The sequence below is a fragment of the Sturnira hondurensis genome, unplaced genomic scaffold (genome assembly GCF_014824575.4).
Source record: "Sturnira hondurensis isolate 20B ecotype Veracruz unplaced genomic scaffold, ASM1482457v3 Scaffold0022566, whole genome shotgun sequence".
Classification (NCBI taxonomy): Eukaryota; Metazoa; Chordata; class Mammalia; order Chiroptera; family Phyllostomidae; genus Sturnira; species Sturnira hondurensis.
Genome location: NW_028095197.1, coordinates 6,380,495 through 6,407,535, shown reverse-complemented (window position 1 = coordinate 6,407,535; position 27,041 = coordinate 6,380,495). Strand labels below are relative to the sequence as shown.

At 45.4% G+C, this 27,041-nt stretch overlaps 1 protein-coding gene and 1 long non-coding RNA gene across 2 annotated transcripts; both read left to right on the top strand.

Annotated features, from left to right (window-relative positions):
• Positions 1–763: 763 nt before the first annotated feature.
• LOC118979772 (uncharacterized) lies at positions 764–22,143 on the top strand. The gene is made up of 3 exons (XR_005064988.1): positions 764–773; positions 2,862–2,865; positions 22,005–22,143. It is a non-coding gene; the product is annotated as an uncharacterized LOC118979772 (long non-coding RNA).
• Positions 7,189–9,577, top strand: CCL19 (C-C motif chemokine ligand 19). The gene is made up of 4 exons (XM_037036001.1): positions 7,189–7,441; positions 8,797–8,923; positions 9,123–9,216; positions 9,306–9,577. Exons 1-4 carry the CDS (start codon positions 7,381–7,383, stop codon positions 9,318–9,320), a joined length of 297 nt encoding a protein of 98 aa, XP_036891896.1. The 5' UTR covers positions 7,189–7,380; the 3' UTR covers positions 9,321–9,577.
• Positions 22,144–27,041: the final 4,898 nt, after the last annotated feature.

Sequence of the window (27,041 nt, the reverse complement as noted above, 5' to 3'; positions counted from 1 at the left end):
CAAATGGCTACAGATCTCCCTAGGGAAGGCCTTGGCCAGTGATTCTCAAAGTTAAGCATATGTCAGAATTATCAGGAAGATTGCCAGGCCTATACCAGAGCTTCCAGTTCAGTAGAGTTGGAGCAGAGCCCCAAAATTTGCATTTCTGGCAAGTTCCCAGGTGATGTTAATGCAGCCAATCCAGGGACCACACTTTGATAACCATTGACGAAGAGAAAGATTGATACAATCTGCCTGTCAAAGAAATTCAGGCCTTCCCACCACACCCCCCAACCCAATCAAGGGCTTGAGGTCTGGGGAACTGACTTAAGGAACCGAGTAAAAGCCTATCAGTCCCCAATAGAATTTGAACCAAGTTTATCCCCACCAGACATAGAAATTTTCTACTTATGCATGTCAGGTAGCACATCAGTAAACTGCCTACTTTATTCCTATAAATGCTGTAATCAATTAGCTACCACCAGAGATCCCTATGGGCAAAGCATGTTGATTACCACTTGTCCCTGTAGGTTATATAATAATGGCATTCACCTCAATGTTCATGGTTAGGTGCCAACATCTGGCCTCTGCCACTAAAGGATTTTATATTCCTCTTGAAATAAGATTTTCCAGTCCCATCTTTCATCCTTATGTCCTGCCTACTAAAGAAGCCATTATAGAGCTTTTCAAAGACGTTAATGTTCCCCTCAGCAATGACATTCTTATTGTCTTGGAGAAGGAAGCGTCTTCTGGGCCCTCAGGAGGTGTCCAATTAGTGGTTGCACAGAATAGGTGTACCCCAACATTTCCATGCCTCTAACCTTTGTTCTTTATCTAATGCAGAAACAGCATCACTTAGAAGTTTGCTAGAAATGGACTTCTGGCCAAGATGGAGGCGTAGGTGGAAATACTGTGCCTCCTCGCACAACCAAAATTAAGGACAACAAAGATTTAGAAACAAAAACACAACCAGAACAGACAGAAAATTGAACTGTACAGAAGTCTGACAACCATTTAACCAGACTGGTAAGAGGGATGGAGATGGCAGCCAGCAGAGCGGGGCCAAGGCAGGAATAGACAGTGGCAACCAGATCTGGGAGTGCAGGTGGCAAGGGACTGGCCACAGTCACACTTTTGCACACAGATAAACCACACAAAAACAGTCAGCAAGTCAGACCGAGCAACCCAGGGCCCCAGCGATGGGGAAATAAAGCCTAAAAGCACCAATTGAAAAAGTTCCAGGAGAGACTCCCAGCCTCAGATGAGAATTCATTGGAGAGACCCACGGGGTCCTAAAATATACACAAGCCCACCCACCTGGAAACCAGCATCAGAAGGGCCCAATTTGCTTGTGGGAAGCAGCAGAGGGGACTGAAATCTGAGAGAGAGAGCAGAACAAGCACCACTGTTCTCTCTCTGACCCTGCCGCACTTGTAGCATCACAACCCAGCCACTGGGTTGCCCTACCCTGGTGAACACCTAGGCTCTGCCCCTCATACATAACAGGCGCAACAGGACAAAAACATTATGGCTCAAACAGAAGAACAGATCAAAGCCCCAGAGCCAATACTTCTAAACCACTAAGAGATAGCCAACCTATCAGATGCACAGTTCAAAATACTGGTGATTAGGATGCTCACAGAACTGTTGATTTTGGTCACAAATTAGATGAAAAAAATGAAGGCTACACTAAGTGAAATGAATGAAAATGCACAGGGAAGCAATAATGATGGGAAGGAAACTGGGACTCAAATCAATGGAGTGGACCAGAAGGAAGAAACAACCAAAAAAATGAAGAAACAAGAATTTTAAAAAATGAGGAGAGGCTTAGGAACCTCCAAGACATCTTTAAATGCTCCAACATCTGAATTATAGGGGTACCAGAAGGAGAAGAGGAAGAGCAACAAGGGGAGTACTTTTTTAAATCAATAATAAAGGAGAATTTCTTCAATCTGGCAAAGGAAATAGACTTCCAGAAAGTCCAGGAAGCTCAGAGAGTCCCAAAAAAGGTGGACCCAAGGAGAAACACACCAAGTCACATCACAATTACATTACCCAAGATTAAAATAAAGGAGAGAATTCTAGAAGTAGCAAGAGATAAGGGGACAGTCACCTACAAAGGAGTTCCCATCAGACTCTCAGTGGATTTCTCAAAAGAGACCTTACAGGCAAGAAGGGGCTGGAAAGAAGTATTCCAAGTCATGTAAAACAAGGACCTACATCCAAGATTGCTCTATCCAGCAAAGCTTTCATTTAGAATGGAAGGACAGATAAAGTGCTTCTCAGATAAGGTCAAGCTCAAGGAGTTCATCATCACCAAGCCCTTATTATATGAAATGTTAAAGAGACTTATCTAAGAAAAAGAAGATAAAAAATACGAACAGTGAAAGGACAGCAAACTCACAGTTATTAACGACCACACCTAAAACAAAAGCAAACTAAGCGGACAACTATAATAGGAGTAGAGCCACAGAAATGGAGATCACATGGAGGGTTAGCAATAGGGTAGGGAGGAGAGAGAGGGAGAAGGTACAGAGAATAAGTAGCATAGATGGTGGGGAGAAAATAGACAGGGGGAGAGCAAGAGTGGTGTGGGAAATATAGAAGCTAGAGAACTTATGACACATGGACATGAACTAAAGGGGGGAATGGGTAGGAGGGGGTGTGCAGGGTGGAGGGGAATAAAGGGGGGGCAATGGGACAACTGTAATGACATAATCAATAAAATATATTATTTAAAAAAAAAGAAGTTTGCTAGAAATGTAACAATTTAGGCTTTTCCCCAGACCTACTGAATCAGAATCTGCAGTTCATCAAGACTCCGGAACAAATCATCTGCGCCTCAGAGTTTCAGGAGCAGTGTTCCACAATATGTATGTCAGTGAGGTTCCAGTGTCTCAGCCTCATTGATCATAGTGAGCCCAGGCTTCCGGTAACCAATCCAACAGACTATGAACACCACTACCAGGTGCTCATACAATAATGCACAAATCCTGGGTGAAGGCACCCATATCAATAAATGTGTAAATGTGTCCTCACAGGTCCCTAGGATTATCCCGATACAGTCAACAACTTCCTGCAGCTTCTCAGTGTATGTGCTCTTGTTCTCGGAGTGCACCTCATACATTCCTGTCTAGGCTCTGTTAGAATCAAACCCTCAGTGTGGCTGTGGAGACAATGAGGAGTAGTCAGAGTGAGCACTGAAGAGAAAATGCATGCCCTTTGCCAGGGAATTATTAAAGACATTTTTTAAAAGATTTTATTTATTTATCTTTAGAGGGGAAGGAGAGGGAGAGAAACATCAATGCATGGTTGCCTTTCATGTATCCCCTGCTGGGAGTTGGCCTGCAGGGAACCAGCCTGCAACCCAGGCATGTGCCCTGACTGGGAATCAAACCGCGACCCTCTGGTTCGCAGGCCCGAGCTCAATCCACTGAGCTACACCAGCCAGGACCTAAAGACATTTTTAATAGAATGGAAGTCTGTGACATTCATAGTTTAACAAGGAACAAAGAAGATTCCAAGGGGTTTGAGAGTCCAAATTCCCAGATTTGTTCATATATGCCCAAATGTCCCCATACTAACTCTCTGAGTCCTACTCCTTCCCAGCAGTACCCTTATCCTAGCATAACGGATATGGTGAGATTGGGTATTTACCTGGTGCAGCAACTCCACAGCATCATACAATAAGGTCATGGGCTTGATCCTTAGCCATATCTGCCATGTGGTCTTAACCACATCTTTCTCATGTGTCATTTTGCACAGTCAGAAACTACTGTTTCTGCCCACCCGAAAATACATGTAACCACCATTTGTGGCCACACCAATTAAGAGCATCAGGTGTTTTATCTCCTAATGTCTTTCCCTCCACCAATATTCCATCCTAGACTATCACTGGCAATAATCTAAGTGATTATGATGCTTCTCATGCTCCAGATTACTAGTGTCCTCTCGTCCTATACAAGAAAATTATCTGTGTACTCATGAAATACCTGAGCAAACTGATGCTAGGATCCCACTTTGGGAATGTATTTCCTGGGATCTCATCTGGTACCTTTACTGCATCTGTCAGGATCATAGCTGAAAACAGATGGCACACTCAAAAAAGTTTAACCAGAAAGATTTTAATAAAGGGACTACATAAGAGGTGGGGTCAAGGATTAAGGAACCAACATGGAGTGGTGAAACACTCTGGGTTTAACAACAGTGACAAACTGTTACCATACTAAGACCTGAAGGAGGAAGAGGAAGGAACAGTGTTTCAGGAGCCTTAGAGACAAACCAATGGAGAGGAGGCAGCCCGAAAGGATCTGTAACCGCCAATCAATGGTTCTCAAACTGCAGCATGTATCCCAGTCCCTGGAGGCTGTGCTAAAATACAGATTACTCCAGGAGGTCTGGAATAGGACCTGAGAATTTGCATTTCTAACAAGTTCCCAGGTGATGCTGCTGCTGCTGTCCAAAGACCACTTTTTTTAGAACAACTGCCAGACAGCAATTACTTCACTTGAAGAACTGCAGCAAGATGAAGGATTTGAGGGATTCATACCCAACCTTTCTCTCCTACCATCCACTGATATTTCACTGCTGCCTCCTGTGGGCCAAATCCAAAGAGAAGCTAGAGGGCAAGGGATCCTGAGCAATGCTGTCTGTAAAGACCAGTCTTCCAGAGAACAGAGCAGGGCAGAGAAGAGTGGAGAATGGGTGGAGTGGGACGACAGAGAATAATCAGAACCACCATAAGAAGAATAGATAAGATCAATGGAAAGATGGCTAGCTGAGTTAATTGACACATATTTTAATGAAAGCACAGCAAAATAGTAATTGTTAATATTAATTATTAATGAATATTTATTATGTGCCAGCCTAAACTAATGCCTTTACTGAGATTACCTCGTTTAATCCTAAGAAGTAGGTCTATTGCCGTTCCTACTTTACAGATAAGAATACTAAGATACAAAAACTGGAGTATCATGCAGTTAACTTAACAAGTGGTAGGGCCTGAATCCCAACCTAGGGATGCTACCTGTGCAGCCTTACTGCTCTGTACCGATGACCGATGGACAGATGGCAGATAGGCAGGATGGGACAGTGGCAGAGCATACGTTTCACAACAAAAGACTCCTGGATTCAAGGTACTTGATTGCTGTGTGACCTTGTGCTCTGAGCCTCATTTTTCTTATGTTTAAAACAGAGATAATAATATGATGATAATAAAAACGACTTTATAATTTTCTTGGGAAAGTTAAGCAAGATAATAGTGGCAAAGTCCTTGAAACAGAGCCTAGAACATAGTAAACAACCACAAATGCTATTACTACTAGTATGATTGTTAAGAAATGGGAAAAAAGATAAGTTGAAAACTTATAAGGGACTCACCACCCCATCTAAAAGAGGGTCCAGATCTTAGGTGGGATGGTTGAATGCATGTCCCACATATTAGTCTCTCTTTTGAGGCCTACCTCTAGTCTTTCTTGGACGGATGGGAAATCACTTGTCTGCCTTCTACATCTGTCAATTCCTTGAAATTTGGAAATCTGTCTGAATATGAGCTGGCCACCCTTTCTCCTTAGAAATCCCCTCTTGGTTCCCAGGATTTAGAGAAGGGGGAAGATGAAGAGGGCTGTTTCAGCCAGGGCCCCCAAGATGTTCCTGGCCCAGGTATTGGACATATGTGAATAGTAAATAGAGAAAAGGGCAGAGCTCATCAAGCCAGGAAGTTGAACCTCAGAGGCCTGAGCTGGGAGATAGGGGTGCTGGGCCCCCTTCCAAGGAACATTCCCTTTCTGCTCCACTTGTCTCAAGGGAAGGCCTGATTCCCAGATGGTGGACAGGCACTGTGATGACTCGGGGGGCTACCCCAGGCTTCATACTTGTTCTGAGGGCACCAAAGAGCCTTCTTTTCCACCTGTGCCAGAGGGAAGAGCCACAGAGAACAGAATGAGGATGAGGGATAAATCTAGGAAAGGGGGCACTGTCAGGAGCCGACCAACAGCCATCCCTTGACACAGTTGGGACGGATGAGATGCATCTGCACAGCAGAGGCAACTGTGGCTGGATTTCCTGTCTGTCTCTCCTTGCATGTTTGTCTTTGTGATTAATAGGTGGTGGGATTTTTAGACACCTGTATTTCAGGTCCAATGATCCACAGAATTCCAATGAGGTTGTACAAAATGATTTCTTGGCCATAGAACAAAAGTCCCCCCTAATGGGGTAGCCCCTGAACGTCTAAAAGTTGATAGAGTAACAGCCCCTCCTCTACCTTGGACAGGAATATATATTAATGAAATTAGGCAGGTAAAGAAGCTGGTTAACTATTACAAATGAAGCATCTAGAAATAATTACTAAGGAGGCAGACTCCAAAGTACAGAAAGATTCTAGACAAGAAGATAGATAGCTAAGTTAGACACCACAAAGGCCTTGTAATAAATTTTCTATAACCACTGTTCAGTCTAGTGTATCCTTTTGAAGCATGCTAAATTCTAAGAACTTTAATAAACATCTATTCATCAATAAGACATTTAAAACTCTGTACATACAGCTATTTCTAATTGTCTGATTAATGGCTCTCCTGGTCAAAATAACCTTTGTTTAACATAACTGAATCTATGGAATTTCCTGTACTTTTCCTAGTTACCTCTGTATTGATTTTTTTCTGCTTAACTGATCATGCCATGTACCTGTTCCCTTAATGTTATGTAACAATCTCTATAAAAATAAAGCTTAAATCAAATTCTGCAAATTCAGTCAGACCCAAAGAGGCTGGCTGTTCTCCGGCATCCAATTGGGTGTCTGACTCTTCATTCATCGCCTGCGATGTTCATCCTTTGGGGACCCTGAGACCTGCTGAGGTTGGACCCTGGCGGGGGCATGACTCCTCATTTTGATCCCCCCAATTCTGACCACCACCCCTGAAGGACAGGCCTGTGGTTGACAATGCAAATGCCACCAATGAGATGATAATGCAGGCCCTCTCAAAGGAGCTAGCAACACAAGGTTCCCTACTCTTGTCTAGAATGCAGACTGCTTAGGCTCTCAGAGCTAAAGCCAAGGAAAGCAGAAGAGTGGGAGGCTGCCTGAGGTGGGAAAAGGGAGGGAAGAGTCATGTTCCCAGAAAGAGGCAAGGGGAAAAGGGGAATCCAAACAATGAATATGAAGGGGGATTTCAGAGTAGAAATAGTGAAAGTTCCCTCTGGCTATAAATATGGTCAAGAGTCTACCCTTACACAGACATCCACACTCACATTCCCAGACTCCCATACACCCTACAAGAAAGCTGTGACATTTCCTCTACTAGCCAAGCCACTCCCAGCCAAGCTTCAGCCTTGCACAGCCTGCTGCACAGCTCACAGACACTCAAACACACACTCTCCCAGTCAGTCAGCCTGCGTTCTTCCTCCATGGCATCCCGTGCAGCTGCACTACTGGCCATCAGCCTGCTGATTCTGTGGACCTCCCATGGTAAGCTTGAGGGGAGGTTCAAGGGAAGGGGGAGTGGGGAAAGAAAATGTCTAGATCTCAGCCTGCCTGGCACTGGACATGAGGGACACTAAGAGGTCTGCACAGTTCAGTGAACCTTGGGGTATCCTGTGTCCTCTGTGTGCGCCAGTGAGTGTGAGTATATCTGAGCCCCTGGATTCCAATGTGTGTCTCTCTCTTGGTGTATCTCAGGGCCTGTGGCTGCCCATCTCTCTGCAGGTTCTATTTCTTCCTGCCTCAGTTACACCATCAGCTAAATTTGCGGGGATGTGCTTATATTCTCTCACAGTGTTAAGTTTTTTAATGTTTTAAGTATCTTTTCTTTTTTCTTGGAAGATTTAGTGGTTCTATCATAAGGAGTTTTCTAAAGATTCCTCTGGCTTAGATAAGCTGTTCACCTTTGAAGATGTAATGGGAACTGTGTTGTTGTTTTTTTAAATGAACTATTGATGTAAAAAATAAAGAACAATATATATTTGCTTAAGGTGGGGAAAATAAGAGACACTGAGGCAGGGCTAATAGTTAAAATATTTAACAATATTTAACAAGTCCTCTAACCCAGACTCCTGCTACCTCGCACCTATCTTTCCCCCATCAATTCAGTGCTGTGACCAGCATTAGCTTTTTTAATTGAATTTATTGGGGTGACATTGGTTCACCAAACCATACAGGTTTCAAGTGTGCAACTGTACAAAATATAATTTGCACACTGTACAAGGTGCCCATCGCCCCAAGCAAAGTCTCTTTCTGACCCCATTTTCCCCTCCTTTGCCCACCTCTGCCAATCCCCTCCCCCCTTTCCCTCTGGCTATCGCCACACAGCATGAAGAGATTATTATGCTAAGTGAAATAAGGCAGTCAGAGAAAGACAAATACCATACAATCTCACTTTTATGTGGAATCTAATGAACAAAATAAGCTGATGAACAACAACAGAAACAGAGGCATGAATACATGGAACAGACTGATAGCTCTCAGAGAGGGGGGATTGGGGGCTGGATAAAAGAAGGTGAAAGGATTAACAAAAGAAACACATAGCATTAACTCTTCATTTGTGGGAGAGAGGTTGGGGTGATGGGGCACCAGGAAGGCACTTGTGGGGCTCAAAACAGTGGTTGTTTAACAAACAGCTTAGAAGTACTTCAATATATTTATCAATCAGGAGGGCCATGTTGGTGCATACTGGCTAAGTATCAGGTTCCCTGCCTTCACACACACACACACACACACACACACACACAGGTGTCCTGAATCCATTAGGACTGTGACCTCCCCTCCTCAAGGTCTCTTTATTCTAACACTACCATCTTTCACCTATCGCCTATTGGCCACCCCAGCTCAGAGTGGTACCAACGACGCAGAAGACTGCTGCCTGTTTGTGAACAAGCGCCCTATCCCTGCAAATAGGGTGCAGTCCTATCGATACGTCCTCCTCCAGCATGGCTGCCGAGTACCCGCCGTTGTGTGAGTTGTGGGGAGGAGTGCATGTAGCCTCATATCCCCAATCTACCCCCCACTTCCTTATCTCTCTTCTTGCCAAGCCCAAGCCCTCTTCAAGGGAGCCCCTGAAAAAGGCTGACCCTCAGGCCCCGCCCGCCCCCATATGAGTGCCCACCAGGAAGATGGGTTCCAGGGTTCCAACCTCTCTGACCTCTGACCCCAGGTTCACCACACTGAGAGGCTACCAGCTCTGCGCACCGCCAGAGCTGCCCTGGGTGCAACGCCTGGTCTGGAGATTGAACAGGAATGCTGCCAAGGCAAGCCTGCCCTCCCCAGCCCTGCCTTCTCCCTCTGAGCAATTGCCCAAGACCCCAGCCAGTGACCTTCTCTCTCCTCTCTCCTCCAGAGCAAGCTAAGTTAGCCCCCAAGAGAGCCCTGTGTCTGAGTGGAGGATGTGAATCACTGCCGCCCTGGAGAACCAAGACCTAGAAGAGAGAACCAGACCGTCAGCTCCTGTACAAAAGACCTGAGCAGGGCCTAGAGTATCGATGTGAGTGTGTGTGTGTGTGTGTGTGTGAATGTGAGCAAGAGGGTGAGTGAGAGGGTAAGTGTAGCAAGAGCACAGCTTCTCCATGCCCAGACTGCAATATTTCCAATAAAGCCCACTGGCACCCACGGATGTGTCTGTTTGCTGTCTATCCAGGAGGACAAGGGTAGGAAGGGAAATGGAATGGCAGGGTCTGTTTTACACGCTGCGGCCTGAGCAAACTTCTCATCAACTTCCACCTAGCACCCTGTATTCTCAGGATAAGGGCCCACAATCAGGGGTTCCCATCCTGCCTCCTCAAAACCCTGTCACACTGCATGGTTCAGCAGCATTCAACCTGTGTCAGTTTCCGGAAAAGGCCAAACTCTCCATGCCTCCCAGTCTCCGCTCTCTGAGGCAGGTGTTCCAGCACACAGGTGTGTCAAGATCAGGTGTCGCTGGGGGAAGAGAGTTGTCCAGAACCAACTCTCATGGGTAAAGGAGAGACAGGGGGTCCAGCTCTACTGCCCGCGATGGGAGTACCCATCTACCCATGACATTCCCTCATCTGGAATACTCTTCTCTCTCTCCTGCGCACTTAGCTTATCTCTGGCTCTGGATGACTCTTCCCCCAGAAAGCATTTTCTGACCCCAGGCTGGGTTAGGTAGCCTCTCTCCCTCCTAACCTCTCAGGAACCCCTGTCCCTATCCCCTTACAGCACCCATCACACTGAATTATAATAACTAGTTTGTCTGCTTTCCTGGACAGGGATCCTGTCTGTTTGGTTTCCACAGTCTCCCTGGTGTCCAGACACTTCCTGGTACAACATAGTCACTCAAGTAATTCTCTAGAAAATGAATAACTATGTGAAGAAAGGCCTGGCAGCCAGGGGTGAAGGCTTGTCTGTCCATTTGGACTCTGACCTCCAGGCCAGCCCTTCCCTCTCACCCAGTCAGTCTGGGCCAGGTCCAGCACCATCTGGGACCACACTTCTCAGGACACTGACAGACAGACCTGGGGGCCAGAGGTCAGAGGTGGGACAGGACCAAGAGGGTTGAAGAAGGAGCAGCCAGGGAAACTAGAGCAATTCTGCCTGAGGGAAGCCCACCACACCCCTGAAGCCCACAACACTGAGACCAGGGGCTTCACTGGGAAGCAATATCAGCTCTAGGAGACAAAAACCCTGTAACTTTTAGAGCAGCCCAGGGCATCTCTGGAAGGAGTAAAGTTCTTGCGCTTGGGAAGTCCTCTAGGGAAACCAGCTGGCTGCCCAGCTATGGCCTCTAAGGTCCAGCTGGGAGCAGCAAAACTATGCCACTGGGGTTGAATGGCGGCCAAATGACAGACTGGGCATCCAACACTAGACCAAACATATTACATCTGGTAACAAAACCAGGCCTGTGCAGGTTTGGCAGCCTGGGAAGGGGAGAGGTGGCTAGGGGGCTGTGCCAGCCCCTCCTCACTGAGCTAAGAGCATAACAGCTTCTTCCTCCCTCTGCTCCCAGAAGCAGGTATTTAAAAACTCAGATTTCCCAGGTCTTAGAGTTACAAGGAGTGGGAGGGATGGGGATAGTTTTCAAGAACAACTGTAATGGCTAGAAAGTTTGGCTCTGCTGTGTGGGAGAAATTACCCATCCATTCATGCATCCATGCATCCATCCATCTAATGTCCCTGCATCCATTAGACCGCCATCCATCCTCCTATCCACCCACACATTCATCCATTAATCCAACCTCAACTCAGCCAGTCATGGGGTTCTAAAGGTCCCAGCAGTGCATACCATTTGATTCTATGCCCTGAATGCCAGTAGGCAGAGGACAAACATAGGTGTGAGGGGGCACATTTCCTCAACTCCTCTTCAGTTCCCAGTGAAGCCAAGCAGAGATTGCCCTACCACAGAAGCAGACACAAACCATCCCTCTGGACACTCAGGGAAACACCAGCAAGGGAGTTGAGGATGGAAGCCCTGAAGAAGGTGCTACCAGGACAAAGGTCCCTGGACACTACTTTCCTGCCACTGCCACTGCCACTGCGTGTTACAAGAATATGCCTTGAGTTCAGTGTGCAGCTGTCAACCCTACAATCCTGTTTCTGCCCCTCACTCTTAAGCTCTAGGCCAAATCTTTCCTCACTACCCGCGAGGGCCTTAATTCCTCCACCTGTCAGGTGGAGGGTGGTCTAATTTTTAAGAGTCCCTCCAAACAAAGATTTGACTCATGAATATTTGGGTCTCAGGCTAAACACAAGCTTCCCCAATGTCACACATGTTAAGAAATGGAATACCCTCAGGGAACAGAGGAGAAACTGAGACTCAGGAAGAGAGAAAATAATCCAAAAGCTAGGGAGGCAAATGAAGAACTTCAAGGAAGTCTAGGGGAAGACACCAAAGTCCTGTAGAGAACAAGCAGGCAGTCCTCCCCACCTTTTCTCCACCCACTGCCTTTCCTTCTGGTGTGCTCTCTCCCTCTTTTTCTCATCTCTAGCCACCAATCCCTCATGGGCACTGGGTTTTATCTCCTTATCTCCCTGCCCAAAACATGAGAGCTTAGCCCAGCAATTTGGGACTTGGTCCTGATTCACTCAAACATTCTCAGCACTGTGTCTTCATCTAATTAACATCTGCTTCATTTCACTATAATTCACTAAGTGTGGCATCTCTATTCATCCTAAGTTCTGGTGGACCAGAGGCCAACCTGCTTCCCTGACAATGAAGCTGCCAGTTCTCTGAGGGGTGGTGTGGACTCCTAGCTCCCCAGCTAGGGTATGGGGACCTTGCTGCCTGTCTATAGGCAGACACCTTCCTCCCTAGGGCACATGGCACCCGCTACAGGTTTAAGGTCAGCAGCTGAGTGATACCTTCCTACCCAGAAGCCAGCATCTTCCTAAAGAGATCTGGCATCCCTTTGATACCTAGGAAGTGATACCTATGAAGGGATACCTATGAAGCTCAGGTAGCTCCCAGCTTCATAGATGGACAACATCTCCCTGTCCTGTCCATTGATAGAGTTCCCAACAGAAGGGATTGGGCCTGTCCATCTCAATTGCCAGCACTGCTCTGCATAGGAGCTGGCACAGAGGAAGTTGCAGTACACATCTGATAAACAAAAAATGGAATTGAACATGGCTCTTTCCCAGATGCCCTCCACAACTCAGACCTGGAGAACATCCAGTTCTCAAGACAGTGGGGCTATCCCTGTTGTATGGGTGTTTGTCCACAGCCAGTCCCATGCAATTTTGGTCATGTTTTCATCATCTCATGTTCATTTTATTGGTAAGCCTCCACCCTTGTGCCCCCCTCCTCTGGCCTCTGGGAAACTGAGAAACAGCCAGAAAACTGGAAATGGTCTCACAAAGGGGCAGGACTCCCAAATAGGGAGTTTCCTTCAAGAGATCTTCTGTAAGAATAAGCAGACACCTCTCCAGTCAGAGAAGGCCCCTAAGACTTTGCCCACATGGAAGGACATGGCTTTGTATATAGTACTAGCTAATTCACCAATAGTGCTTAACAGGTACTGGGCACTGCTTTCAGTGCTCTTGTCATTCTTATGTTGCAGCTGAGGAAACTGAGGTGCAGATGTTTAGTAACTTGTCCAGTTTAGTGACTAGACAGCTGGTAAAGTGGCAGAGCTGAGGGTCATAACTGAGCCACTTGGCTGCGGAATCTGTACTGTACGTATAGCCTCTTTTAGTTGACCTATCTCCGAAGAAAAAATGGGGAGGAATACAGCAGGGCCAGGTCTGAGGAAGTGGCCCTCAGGAAGTAGGGAAAGCTATTTTTTGTGGGTACTGACCATATGCCGGCCTCCAAGCTGAATCCTTTATGTCATAATGTATTGCATCCTCACACAACCGTATAAGGTGGGGATCACTAGTCCCATTCCATGTATGAAGAAATTGAGGCACAGAGAGGTAGAATGACTTCCCAAGTCCACTCAACTGGTGAGTGGCAAAGCTGAGACTGCAGCCCAGGTCAGTCTGATGGGTAGCATTCTGGCTGAGGGCTGGGGGCTGGATGTCCAACTGGGGTAGAAAGGCTTAGCTTGCTAAGAGCTAGAAAAAAAAGAGAAGAAACAAGAAGCAGAAAGAAGAAGACAGAAAGAAGAAGATGGCTTCAGGCAGGACCCCAGTGCTTGAGACTAGACGCAGAGATGTCCCCTGGAGGGCCTCCAGCCCCCTGGGCTTCTCCAGCAGAAAGGGAACTGGCATTCCCAGAGCTTCCAGGAGGAAATAGGCACAGGTTCTCAAGGTTTGCCCAGACCTCAGTTTTCCCAAGTGGAGCAGTAGAGAAGGGATCAGGCTACAACTATGCTCATCTTCTAACCTCCATTCTCAGGGAGTAACCGAGGCCAGGAGCTGGTGATGTTGTAATAAAAATAGGAATGAAGGGATGGGGCAGGGCTGGGATCCAGAGAGTAAAACTATGGGTCCTGTGGGCAAGGCTTCTGAAAGGGGCAGGCCTCACGGCGGGGCTCTGAGCCAGCCTGGCAGGACATCTATAGAGTAGAGTGTCTAATGACCACGGGGGCAGGATCAGACTCCTGAAGGGCCCACTTTTGAGGGCCACTTCTATCTCCTGAGGGGGTCAGAAACAGGCAGAACAAGGGAGGAAGATAAGGGTTAGAGTAGAAGCTCTGAGGATCAGAGTAGGTGAGGGAGTCAGACCTCAGCCCGACTTCTGTTCCTAGGACAAATCAAATCTTCCCTGTGACTCCTGTGGGAGGCAGAAGACGTGAGCTGCCCTGAGCTCCAACCCACCAAAGGAGGATAGCTTTAACCCCAGAACCTTTGACACTGCCCTGATGAGACAACCAGATTCCCCCAGTGTTCTGGACATCAGAACACTGTAGTCCCTAGAAATCTGAACCCAGTACCATCAAAACCCCAATCACCTTGCTAACCCCATCCATACCTGTCAGACCACAAGGAGCACAACACTCAAGCCCTCCATCAATTCAGGAAGGTGATTACTCCTGGCAGGACATGCCAATATTTATTGGTGTCCCCATTGCATTATAATCAGACCACCACTCCTCTTGGGAAATCCTAGCACTGTCAGGAATACCCATGCCTGTCAGGCAGGACAGCATCATTGCACAACTCCAGGGACATCATTTGCCCTGCAGTCTATGTAAATGGCACCTCATGGCATAGCAACCCTAAGTATCATAGTATCTGTTAGCATGGGGCCCTTGGTAATCTCAGAACTGACATGGCATAGGGTCAACTCCCCCCAAAAAAGGTTAATTGGGATTCTTACTTAAACCACTGAAACTCACTAGCTGATTTAAACAGAAAAATGAATTACTGAAAAGGCCCTGGGAAGGTGCAGAAAATGGAATAATAAGGGAGCCTGGGCAGCCAGACCACTCACAAAGCAAGCAGTAGAGCCAGGCAGTCCAGACAGCCCTCCAGGACAGCATGGTGATACCACCAGAAGGGGATGCCATATGCCAGTGCCACTCTTACATCCAGATATCTGAGGCCCCTGTCCTGAATTTCACATCTTAGAGGGCCCTCCTCCAGTCGTATCTCTGGTACACAAAGCTAAGGGGCATGCCCACCTGGAGCTCATGCTTCTCCTTCCAGGTCACATTTCAGGAACTAAAGACTAGAGCATTCCCTGCCCAAGCTGTCCCAAACAACTACCAGAATCATGCAGATGTGTTCCTCAGATCTGTCCTTCTTAGGGTAGACTGTGTCACTGATACACACACTACTTTGTAGCCAACACTACAGACAATAGCCAACAGATAGCTATTGCCAGGTAATGTGGAAAGAGCTTGTATGTATGGGGCTGGAGTGTCTGCACCAGGCACATGGGCCCTCCATGGTGCAAGATGGAACCAAGCATAGTAAGACGAGGGTTGGGGACAGAAGGTGGACGAGTTGGGCACTGAAGCTTGACTGTCCCCTTATCAACTTATTCCATCATGGAACTCCAAAGATTCCAAGAAAATAAACTTGAACCTGGCTTTCAAGTTGTTTTGAAAGTGTATTTTTCTAAGTAGTAAGAGAGATGTTTTTGTTTGACAATTTGTTAATTTTATTTATAACTTTTAAATATTTTTAAAGATTTTATTTATTTTTTAGAGAGGGGAAGGAATGGAGAAAGAAAGGGAGAGAGCTGGTGTAGCTTAGTGGATTGAGAGCAGGCCTGTGAACCAAAGGGTCACTGGTTCAATTCCCAGTCGGGGCACATGCCTGGGTTGCAGGCCAGGTCCCCGGTGGGGGACACATGAGAGGCAACCACACATTGATGTTTCTCTCCCTCTTTCTCTTTCCCTTTCCTTCTCTCTAAAATTAAAGAAATAAAATCTTAAAAGAAAAACAAAGAAAGAGAAGCATCAATGTGAAAGAGAAACATCCATTGCCTCCCATGCATGCCCCAACTGGAGACCAAACTCACAACCCAGACATGTGTCATGACCCTGACCAGGATTCAAATCAGTGACTTGTTGCTTTGTGGGGCAATGCCCAACCAACTGAGCCATGCTGATCAAGGCTATAACTTTTAAATATTTAGATACAATAGTACTCATTGCTGTAAGCCCTCCAAATGAGAGGTGGTCATTTGAAGGGAGGTAGGAGGTGGTCAGCCTTCCAGATTCCACCTCTGGAATCACAACTCAGCTGCCCCTAGAAGACAGGCATGACCTCTGCCACTACTCCGACCACCACCAAAATGGGTTTTCTACTAACCCTGCTCCTGTGCATCACTACTAGCTCCCTATTCAAAGTCCTTGAAAGGTGCTTTTGATTGGATCAGCCTAAATCACGTACCCAGGTCCTAGCTGCAAAGACAGCTAGGAAAATTAGTATGTGAACCTTGGTGGGGAGTTATATAATGGAAGGCACATTCTATTGGTAACTACAACTCGTATGATAGGAAATTCCTCAAATCATAGAAAGGGGTTAAGGTTGAGGGAAGTGAAAAAATAATAATAAATATCTCTGTAGTCCACCCTATGGCTATGCTACATCAACATGCATCCTTCTTCCCAAACTCTAAACTTATTAAAATGTTAAGGATATCACCTAAAAAATATCACTCTTGCTTATATAATCGAAAATTGTACCAATCCCCCAAAACAGATTAATCGGATCCTTTAGCAAGTAAAACATCTGTCTTAGTTGGCCTGGACTACCATAATAAAATACCATAGAATGGATGTTTTAAACAACAGAAACTGATTTTCTCACAGTTGTGGAGGTTAGAGGTTCAAGATAAATGTGCCAATATAGTTGGCTTCTGGTAATAACCTTCTTCCTGTCATGCAGATGGATGCCTTCCCACTGTGTCCTCATATAGCAGAGAAATCTTTCTCTTTCCCTCTTCTTATAAGGCCATAGTCCTATCAGATTAGAACCCTGCCCTTAAGACCTCATTTAACCTAAATTACTTCCTAAAGAAGCTATCTCCAGATATAGTTACATTGAAGCTTAGGTCTTCAACTTATGAGTTCTGGAAGAATATGATTTAGCCCACAGCAAAATCCAATTCCAAATCCAACATCTCAGGCTTTTCTAGTTTTGTAATCTCATCTCTCTATTCTACAGCACCTGAAAACTACCACCAACACATCTGATTAGTCAAAATAGGCTGGGTTATGTTGCAGTGATAAATGACACCTAAGTCTGAGTGGCTTAACACAACAAAATTCTATTTCCCATGCATACCAAACCTGCTGTGGGTATAGGCATGTCTTTAGTGCAACTGCACACCATGTGGCGGTTCAACATTGCATGCCACCTTGATTTTTGGCATGCTCCTTTATCTCAACACGTTTCCATGATTGCTTCAGCCAGTGAAAACAGCAAGGAAGAACAGCAAGTACTCAAATGCTTCTCTCCACAAAATACACATGCAATTTCTGCACATAATGAATTGGCCAAAGTAGGTCACACAGCTATGCCCAATTTCAAGTGGGTGACTTCCAGGAGAAAAAGCAAACCACAATCTTGCTCAATAGTAGTAATCTCATCACAACAACCTATATTCAAGGACAGAATAAAAATGAATGAAAGAAAAGGGGATTCAGGCCTGCCTAGTATAGCTCAGTAGATTGAGCATGGGCCTGAGAGCCAAAGGGTTGCCAGTTCGATGCCCAGTTAGAACACATGCCTGGGTTGCAGGCCATGTCCCCCATTTGGGGGCATGCAAGAAGCAACCACATGTTAATGTTTTTCTCCATCTCTTTCTCCCTCCCTTTCATTCTCTAAAAATAAATAAATAAAATCTTTAAAAGCAAAAAATCAGAAGGGATATCTCAGGAGTGAAGAATCCCAGCCCAAACCTGACCACCCAGCAGCCCAGCGTTCTAGTGCCTGGAAGACAAATTTCCATAACTTCTGGCTGTAAAAACCAGTGGGGTTTAGGGTGGCAGAAGAAACTTCTTGATTACTAGAAGATTCATTTTAAAGGGCCCACATGGACTTAGGACTTACACAGATTCATTCCCTCTCGGATTGAGCACTGGGGCAACAGCTAGAAGGACACAAATAGCGTACAGGGAGAAAGTGAGAAGACTGGAAACAGGGTGAGTGCTGGGAGACAGATTCCTCCCAGGCAAACCTCCAGAAGTCAGGCAGCAGCATTGTCCCCTCTCTGAGCCCTCCTGCCATACAGAGCCACAGGGTGATGAAACGGGTTGCCTCACTCTGATGATCAGTGAAGGCACCACCCTACAAAATTTACAGATATGCTCTTCTACAATAGGCCATGTTACTAAGACAGGGAGTAAAAGAAGCTCTACCTAATGTACTAAAACAGAAACAGGGAGGTTGCCAAATTGAGGAGACAAAGAAATATGGCCCAACTGAAAGAATAGAACAAAACTCCAGAAAAAAAAATAAAACAAAAGGGAGATAACCAACCCATCAGATGCAGAGTTCAAAACACTGGTTATCAGGATGCTCAAAGGACTCATTGATTATGGCAACAGCATAAAAATGACCCAGGCAGAAATTAAGAGTACATTAAGTGAAATAAAGAAAAATCTACAGGGAACCAATAGTGAAGGGATGACAATGAGTATTAAATGAATGGTTTGGAACATAAGAAAGAAAAAAGCATTGTATCAGAACAGCAAGAAAAGAATTAAAGAAATGAGGACAGGATAAGAAGTCTCAGGGACATCACCAAACATACCAACATCCCAATCATAGGGATGCCAGAAGAAGAGGAAAAGCAAGACATTGAAAACTTATTTGAAAAAGTAATGAAGAAAAACTTCCCCAATATGACATAAGAAATAGACAGGCAAGTACAGGAAGCTCAGAGAGTCCCAAAAAAGTTGGACCCAATGAAGGTCCACCAAGACCCATTACAATTAAATTACACAAAATTAAACAAAAGGACAGAATCTTAAAAGCAGCAAGAGAAAAGGAGACAGTTACCTACAAAGTAGTTCCCATAAGTTATCAGCTGATTTCTCAAAAGAAACCTTACAGGCAAGAAGGGGCTGGCAAGAAGCTTTCGAAGTCATGAAAGATAAGAACCTATACCCAAGATGACTCTATACAGCAAAGCTATCATTTAGAATGGGAGAGCAGACAAAGTGGTTCACAGGTAAGGTCAAGTTAAAGAAATTCATCATCACCAAGCTCTTATTATATGAAATGTTAAAGGGACTTATCTAAGAAAAAGAAGATCAAAAATATGAACAGTAAAATGACAACAAATTCACAACTATCAACAACCAAACCTAAACAAAAACAAAAACAAACTAAGCAAACAACTAGAATAGGAACACATTCATAGAAATAGAGATCGAATGGAGGGTTATCAGCAGGGAGGGGATGGGGGAGAATGCAGGAAAAAGGTACAAGGAAAAGAAGCATAATTGTGCCCTGGCTGGTATGGCTCAGTGGACTGAGTGCCAGCCTGTGAACCAAAGGGTCACTGGTTCAATTCCCAGTCAGGGCACATGCCTGGATTTCAGGCCAAGTCCCCAGTATGGGGCACTAGAGAGGAAACCACACATTGGTGTTTCTCTCCCTCTCCTTCTCGCTCCCTTTCCCTTCTCTCTAAAAAATTAAATAAATAAGTAAAATCTATTTGAAAAAAGAAGCAACATAATTGGTAAGTGCAAAACAAACAGGGGGAGGTTAAGAAAAGCATAGGAAATGGAGAAGCCAAAGAGCTTTTATGTACAACCTGTGGACATGAACTAAGTGTAGGGGGGACGAAATGCTGGAGGGAGGAGGGATGGAGGGCAGAGGGGGATACAGGGGAGAACAAAATGTGACAACTGTAATATCACAATCAATAAAATGTACCTAAACACCTGAAATAAATAGATAGATAGATAGATAGATAGATAGATAGATTCTTGGTTGTTGGACTTCCATAGAGCCCAATTTTCTGACAGTTCTAGTTATTCGTTTTGAGAAACAGTTGTGATTTTCCCTGTGGTTGCATAAGGATGTGAAGTGTGTCTACCTACACCTCCATCTTGACTGGAAGCTACCTGTTTTTGTTTTTTGTTTTTTTCATGTTTTAAAGGCTAAAATCTTTAACAAGTGAGTTCCCCTATCATTTCTCCTGTTAGTTTTTAATTATCTTATTTCTATAACATTAGTTTACAAACCAGAACAACATAAGATACAAAAGCCACACAATTTTGAAAAAATAGCAAGCTTCTGCCTCAGAGCTCATCCTCTCCAGAACACCCAGAGAATAACCCTGCCACCCTCTGCTGGGCCAGCCTGATTCTAGGCTACACCTGGAGTTTCTCCCATCAAAACACCATCCTTTGGGAAACGCAGGCAGCTGCAGCATGATCATCCGGGCATCCTCAAGGCAGAGAGCCTGAGAGCCAGCCTCTGCCTTCCTCTTATTTTACATCATGTGGTCCATAATTCCATGCACTCCAGAGGTGTTCAGCTTCTCAGCCAATATCATCCTAGGCCGTATACCACTGCCTCTGGCAACCTCCTTCCTAGGGCCCCTCTCTTCTCCTCCCCAGTGATCTGATCAGATCTCTCTGTCAAGTAGTCTGAAACTGATCCTGGGGCTTAAGTATAAGCATTTACTACTTCATTCTTCTATTAATGTTCTATTGCTGTGTAACAAATTGCCACAAATTTAGCAGCTTCAAATAATCCAGATCCATCAACTTCCAGTTTCTGTGGGAGAAGAGTCCAGGTACACATTGACAGGGTCCTCTGTTCAGGGTCTCACCAGGCTCAGGGTCTCACTCAGGCATCAGCCAGGGCTGCAATCTCATCTCAGCCTTGGAGTTCTCTTGCAGATTCACTGGGCGTTGGCAGTTGTGGTTGTAGGACTGAGGCCTTAAGATCTTAGAGCTACCTAAGATCTACTCGCTACTCCCCCTCTCCAAACATGGTGTTCGCTTTTGCAAAGCCAAATGAGAGTATCTTCTACTGCTTCTTATTTGTTATCTCTAGGCATTTTTTAATTGTTGTTCAAGTACAGTTTCCGGCCTTTTTATCCCCAGCCCAGCTCAGCCCTCCCCACCTCCCTCCCATTTCTACCCCGCCCCTTGTTACTGTCCATGTGTCTAGACTTTTTTTTTTAAAGGCTCACCTTTAAAAAAGGCCACGCCCACCAACAGTAATCTCCCTTTTGACTAACTCAAAGTCAACTGATTAGACCTTAATTCCATTTGCAGAATCCCTTCATTTTGCCATAATAACTTAATCCCACCATATTCACAGATCAAAGGGCGAAAATCCCTTTAAAGCTCGCACACCAGGGGTCAGGAATCTCAGAACTGTGTTTACCACACTTTCTCTGTGGCTCATTCCTTGTACTGCCAACTAGCACTTCAGCTGGCTGACATTCTAGGCCTGCTAAGGAACCAAACCTTCACAACCAAGGATACTAGCCCCTGGTGGTCCCACCTGATTCAGGTTACAGGACCCTTCCATTAACTTTGACCACTAGCATGGTGTTACCAAATACCCCAGGGATTACCCCCATACATAGCCTCTTTCACCGATTACCCTTCTGCTGCCTCACCCGAACTGGGATTAATTACAAACCCCTGTCCTTCCTCTGAGCCTTTGCTTGATGTTCATTCTACCTAAAATGTCTTCCCTTCTGCCTCACCCATCTTCAAGGCTCTGCAGAGCTCCTTCCTCCATGAAGCTTCTCCTGCCCTCTCTCTGAACCCCCAGAGCCAGCCATGTAGGTCGCCTTCTGCTTTGGGTTCAAGGGCTCCTGTCTCCTGCACTTTTCCCAAGCAAGCTCAGCCCATACCCAGAAACTCTAAAATCCAGAGTGATCCAAACTGCAGGAAGTAAAGGGGGGGGGGGGGTTGTTCAGGAAACCCTGGCAGTGGCTTTACTTCAAGCTCCAGGGGGCAGGAGGCAGAAAAGGGGGGGGAACTATTGCTCAAGACTCTCCCCTATTCCAATGTCCCATCACCTCCAGAAGTCTTGTGTCATGCTTTACCCACACTAGGGCTGAAGGGCTAGCTCTGCCCCTCTGGCTGGGCCAGGAACCTCTGGATATAGACAGAGGGTTTGGAGAAGGATGGAGTGTACAGAGAATTCCTTCCCAAGATGAGGGACTTTCAGGAACTGATTCATCTGGTGTCTTGCTCATTTCCAGCTCCTTTCTGGCCCCAAGAACTCTAATCATTCCCTTTACCGGATAAAACTGCATGCGTGGGAGGAGTTCTTTGAGAGTGCCAGCTATCCTGAGGGACACTTCGAAGGGAACCAACTACTACATGGTTCGATTAGTCTTTCGAACCTTTACCCAGGTGGGATGACCGACTCACACATCAGGACTGCTACGGACTTCCACCAGAGTTTCCTCTAGCTTTGCCCTGGGCAGTTTACCATCTTTCCGGTCCTGCCTGACTCCTTTACGGATCAAGATAACCCAGCCTCCTCAGGCCAGAGCCAGACATCCCCTTTTCTCTACACACTGGACGCCCTCTGCAGGCTCCATGAGGTTGAGGGCGCTCCATATCCTCTTTTTCCTGTGCAATGGATGCCCCCTGCAGGCCCTGTGAGGTTGAGACACAAAGTGATGGACTGAAGAACACAGAACACACACTGGCACGTATAGAAGCACCAACACCCTCACCCACCTACATATGTCCATACTCACACACACATACACAGTCCTATAATCAACCACACAGTCAAGAACACGGCATAGATATTTAAGCATATAATCACATTACAGGCACAGGGCACATACAGACACACAGAGACATGGGCACACAAACACACACTCATACTTGGACACAGCCTTTCCTCCCAGGGAAGAGTATTTGTTTGGGAGAAATAGATCGAAAAGCCACCTGAGGGAGAGGGTGATATCCTGAGCAGTGCGCTTAATAAGAGGGTGGCTAGCCCTGGCTGGTGTAGCTCAGTGGATTGAGCGCAGGCCTGTGAACCAATGGATCGTGGTTCGATTCCCAGTCAAGGCACATGCCTGGGTTGCAGGGGACACATGAGAAGCAACCATAATTGATATTTCTCTCCCTCTCTCTTTCCCTTCCCTTCTAAAGATAAATAAAATCTAAAAAATAAATAAATGAAATTATTTTTTTAAAAACAGGTGGCTAAACTGCTTCTAGGTCTAATGGGGCTTGTCGACTAGACAGCCCTTTGTTTCACTGGGCACTCAACCAGCAAAACCAGTGGTTGTCTAGTGCAGATAAGAACTGGGGTAGGCCTATTTAAAAGAAAAATTGGGGTTTTCAAGAGCTTAATCTCCATAACTTGTATGAAAGCTCATGCTTAGAATCCAGACTCCTGAGCTCAGCAAGCCAGACTCAATGGCCCTCACTGCATCCCAGGACAGCTTCCGGAGACAGAGGCCTCCTGACGCTGGTGACACATGAGAGGTGGTGAAAGAGAAACGGGGAGGGACCTGACCTTCACTACGTGCCCATTGTGAGTCAGGCACACACGCAACTTCATGAAATATACATCGTTTCCATTTTACAGATGAGGAAACTGTCATTCTTCTAGCAGCAGGAAATGTGGCCACTGGACCCTGAGGTCTAAATTTGACGGTGTGTAATCTAAAACAGAGGCCCTTCCCCTGACTGGTATGGCTCAGCTGGTTGGGGGTTGTCCCACAAAGTGAAAGGTCGCTGGTTTGATTTCTGGTCAGGGCACATGCCTGGACTGCAGGTTCAGTCTCCGGTTGGGGTGCACTCAAGAGGCAACAGATCAATGTTTCTCTCACACGATGTTTCTCCCCCTGTCTTTCTCCCTCCTTTCCCCTCTCTGTAAAAATACATAAATAAAATCCTCTTTAAAAAATGAAATAGAGGCCCTCTTTCTCCTAACACCAACTCTCAAGAAAAGCTCTGATTAACTGTGTTTATAACATATACTCAGATCTTCATATGTCACACTGGCCAGGGAACAGGGTACTCTGATCTGTCAACAACAGTGTGGTTGACACACTCACCAAGAGCACGTATAGTAGGAAAGGAGTTCCTGAAAAGAATCATAAAGAAGATAAAAAAGTGTTGGCACGGACAAAAACATAGCTCACAGCACTTTACTTCATAGCTTTGTTATGAGACAATAAATTTAAAGCATTTAGCATGGTGCCTGACACTTAAGTACCAACAAATGTTAATTATTACCATAACTGATAAATAGATGAATGGATTAATAGATGGATGCTTAAATATACAGATCAGTAAATGGAGATGCAGACAAATAGGTGGAAGAAGAATGGACTGATGAAGAGACAAAGATGGGTAAACATAGAGACACAGGATGGACAGATGGATGCACGAGAGACAAATCAGGTAGAAAAATTGGGCCACAGTTAGGTCTGTCACATCATATGCTATAGGGCTGGAGTGGGAAACAGAATAGCATTCCAAAATTAGTCTTTCAGGAGAGGTCTCCTCTTCTGGCCTGTCTCTTGCATCTCTCTCATCAGGTGAGGAATGCACTTGCTCCCCTCTCAATTCTAGTTTCCTTGTGTTGCTGTGAGCTAACCAGCCCTCTCCTCAGAAATCCCCTCTCTAGGCCTGGCCAGCTAGCTCAGTTGCTTTGAGTGTTGTCCCCATATGTCAAGGTTGTGTGTTCAATCCCTGGTCAGGGCACATACAAATATCAACTAATGAGTGCATAAATAAGTAGAACAGCAAATCAACAGCTGGCTGACTGTTTCTCTTTCTCACAAATCAATGATTTTTTAAAGATTTTATTTATTTATTTTTAGAGAGGAAAGGAAGGAGAGAAGGAGAGAAATATCAATGTATGGTTGCCTCTCATGAGTCCCCTGCTGGGAACTGGCCTGCAACCCAGGCATGTGCCCTGACTGGGAATCGAATGGCAATCGTGTGGTTCCCAGGCCTGCACTCAATCCACTGAGCTACACCAGCCAGGGCAAATCAGTAATTTTTTTAATTAAAAAAAGAGAAATCCAGCCCTGGCTGGTGTAGCTCAATGGATTGAGCGCGGGCCTGCGAACCATATGATCGCCGTTCGATTCCCAATCAGGGCACATGCCTGGGTTGCAGGCCAGTTCCCAGCAGGGGACTCATGAGAGGCAACCATACATTGATATTTCTCTCCCTCTCTCCTTCCCTACCCCTCTAAAGATAAATAAATAAAAATTTTTTAAAAAAGAGAAATCCCTTCTCAATTTCCAGGGTTGGGAAAGCATGGTAAGAGGGGGTGCTCTAAGCCAGGTTCCCCTCAAGTTACTCCTCTGACTCAGCTTTGGGCATAGGAAAATGGGTGGGCAGGGAAGAGGGACAGTGCTGGCTGGGCCAGGGGGGCGAAGCCCCAGAGTCTAAGATGTGAGATAGGGGAAGTGGGCCTTCTCCCAAAGAACATTCCCTTTAGCTCTGCTTGTCCAGTGAAGGAGCAGGTCTCAGATGATGGATGTGCAGACACTGTAATGGGCCTAGGAAGATCTGGAAACCCTGGGAGGGAACCTTCTCCAGCCTTACCCTGCTACTTATAATTGTTCTCAGGGAATTTGGGGGACCAACTGGGTCCCATCTTTCCCACTCCTCTCACCCCAGGCATCTTAGGACCAGAGAAGAGTTGGAGGTGAGGAGAAACCTGGGAAAGAGGTAGGCATTCCTTATCATGACCTCTAATCCCAAACCAAGCCCTGACCCCTAGCCTTGATACTGATGGTTCAAATGCCTCCAAGGAGACAATACTGTAAACCATCCCCAAAGAGTAACAGTACAGTGCATCCCCTGCACGCACCCTTCCCTTTTCCAAACAAGGGAGGAATTACAAAAGGGAGAAAAGATTTTTCTAGATAGAGGGAGACAGAAGCGGAAATATCCAGCAGAAAGATATTCTGCTACCATCTCATGTACTGCAATTCAGTTCAGGCACTAACCACACAGTTAGTGTCAGACTCCACCAATTTAAGAACATGGTCTTCTCTGTACTCTGAAAACTACACAGCACTGAAGAAAGAAATTAAGGAAGACACAAACAAACAGAAACATGTACCATGCTCGCGGACTGGAAGAATTAACATCATCAAAATGTCCATACTACCCAAGGCAATTTATAGATTCAACACAATTCCTGTTAAAATACCAATGACATATTTCACAGATATAGAACATTTCAAAACTTTATATGGAACCATAAATGACCCTGAATAGTCACAGCAATTTTGAGAAAGGAGAGATCACAATACCTGATATCAAACTATATTACAAGGCCACTGTAATCAAAATAGTCTGGCACTGGCATAAGAACAGACATGTAGATCAATGGAATGGAACAGAGAGCCCAGAAATAAATCCCCATCTGTATGGTTAATTAATATTTTACAAAGGGGGCAGGAGCATAAAATGGAGTGAAAATAGCCTCTTCAACAAATGGTGTTGGGATAGCTGGACAGCTATAAGCAAAAAGATAAAACTCAACCACCAACTTACACCATACACAAAAATAAATGCAAGATGGATAAAAGACTTAAATATAAATTGTGACACCATAAACATCCTAGAGGAGAATGTGAGCAGGAAAATCTCAAATATTCCATGCAGCAGTATTTTCACCAATATGTCCCATAGAGCAAGGGACATAAGGAAAGAATAAACAAATGGGACTTCATAAAAAAAAAAAGCTTCTGCACAGCTAAAGAAAACATCAGCAAAATGAAAAGGGAACCAACTGTATGAAAAAACATTTTTGCAAATGATACCTCGGACAAAGGTTTGGTCTCCAAAATATATAAGGAACTCATGTGACTCCACTCCAGGAAGACAAACAATCCAATTAAAAAATGGGCAAAGGGCCTGAATAGGCACTTCTCCAAGGAGGACAGAGGGCCCAGAGACATATGAAAGGATGCTCAGCATCATTCCCCTTCAGAAAGATGCAAATTAAAACCACAATGAGATACCACCTCACAGATACCATTCTACCACCTAGAATGGCCACCGTAAACACAGCAACAAACAACAAGTGCTGGTGAGGTTGTGGAGAAAAGGGAACCCTAGTACACTGTTGGTGGAAATGCAGACTGGTACAGTCACTGGAAAACAGTATGGAATTTCCTCAGAAAACTAGAAATGGAACTGCATTTAGAAATGGAACTGGCAATTTCACTGCTAGGACTATACCCTAACAATCCTGAAACACCAATTCAAAAGAACTTATGTACCCCAATGTTCAT

What these genes read in the sequence shown, in the direction of transcription:
- CCL19 (XM_037036001.1), top strand. Translation starts at nt 7,381, where the DNA reads ATGGCATCCCGTGCAGCTGCACTACTGGCCATCAGCCTGCTGATTCTG. An exon ending in GATTCTGTGGACCTCCCATG is followed by an intron (nt 7,442 to 8,796) that starts GTAAGCTTGAGG and finishes TGGCCACCCCAG; the next exon opens with CTCAGAGTGGTACCAACGAC. An exon ending in TGCCGAGTACCCGCCGTTGT is followed by an intron (nt 8,924 to 9,122) that starts GTGAGTTGTGGG and finishes CTCTGACCCCAG; the next exon opens with GTTCACCACACTGAGAGGCT.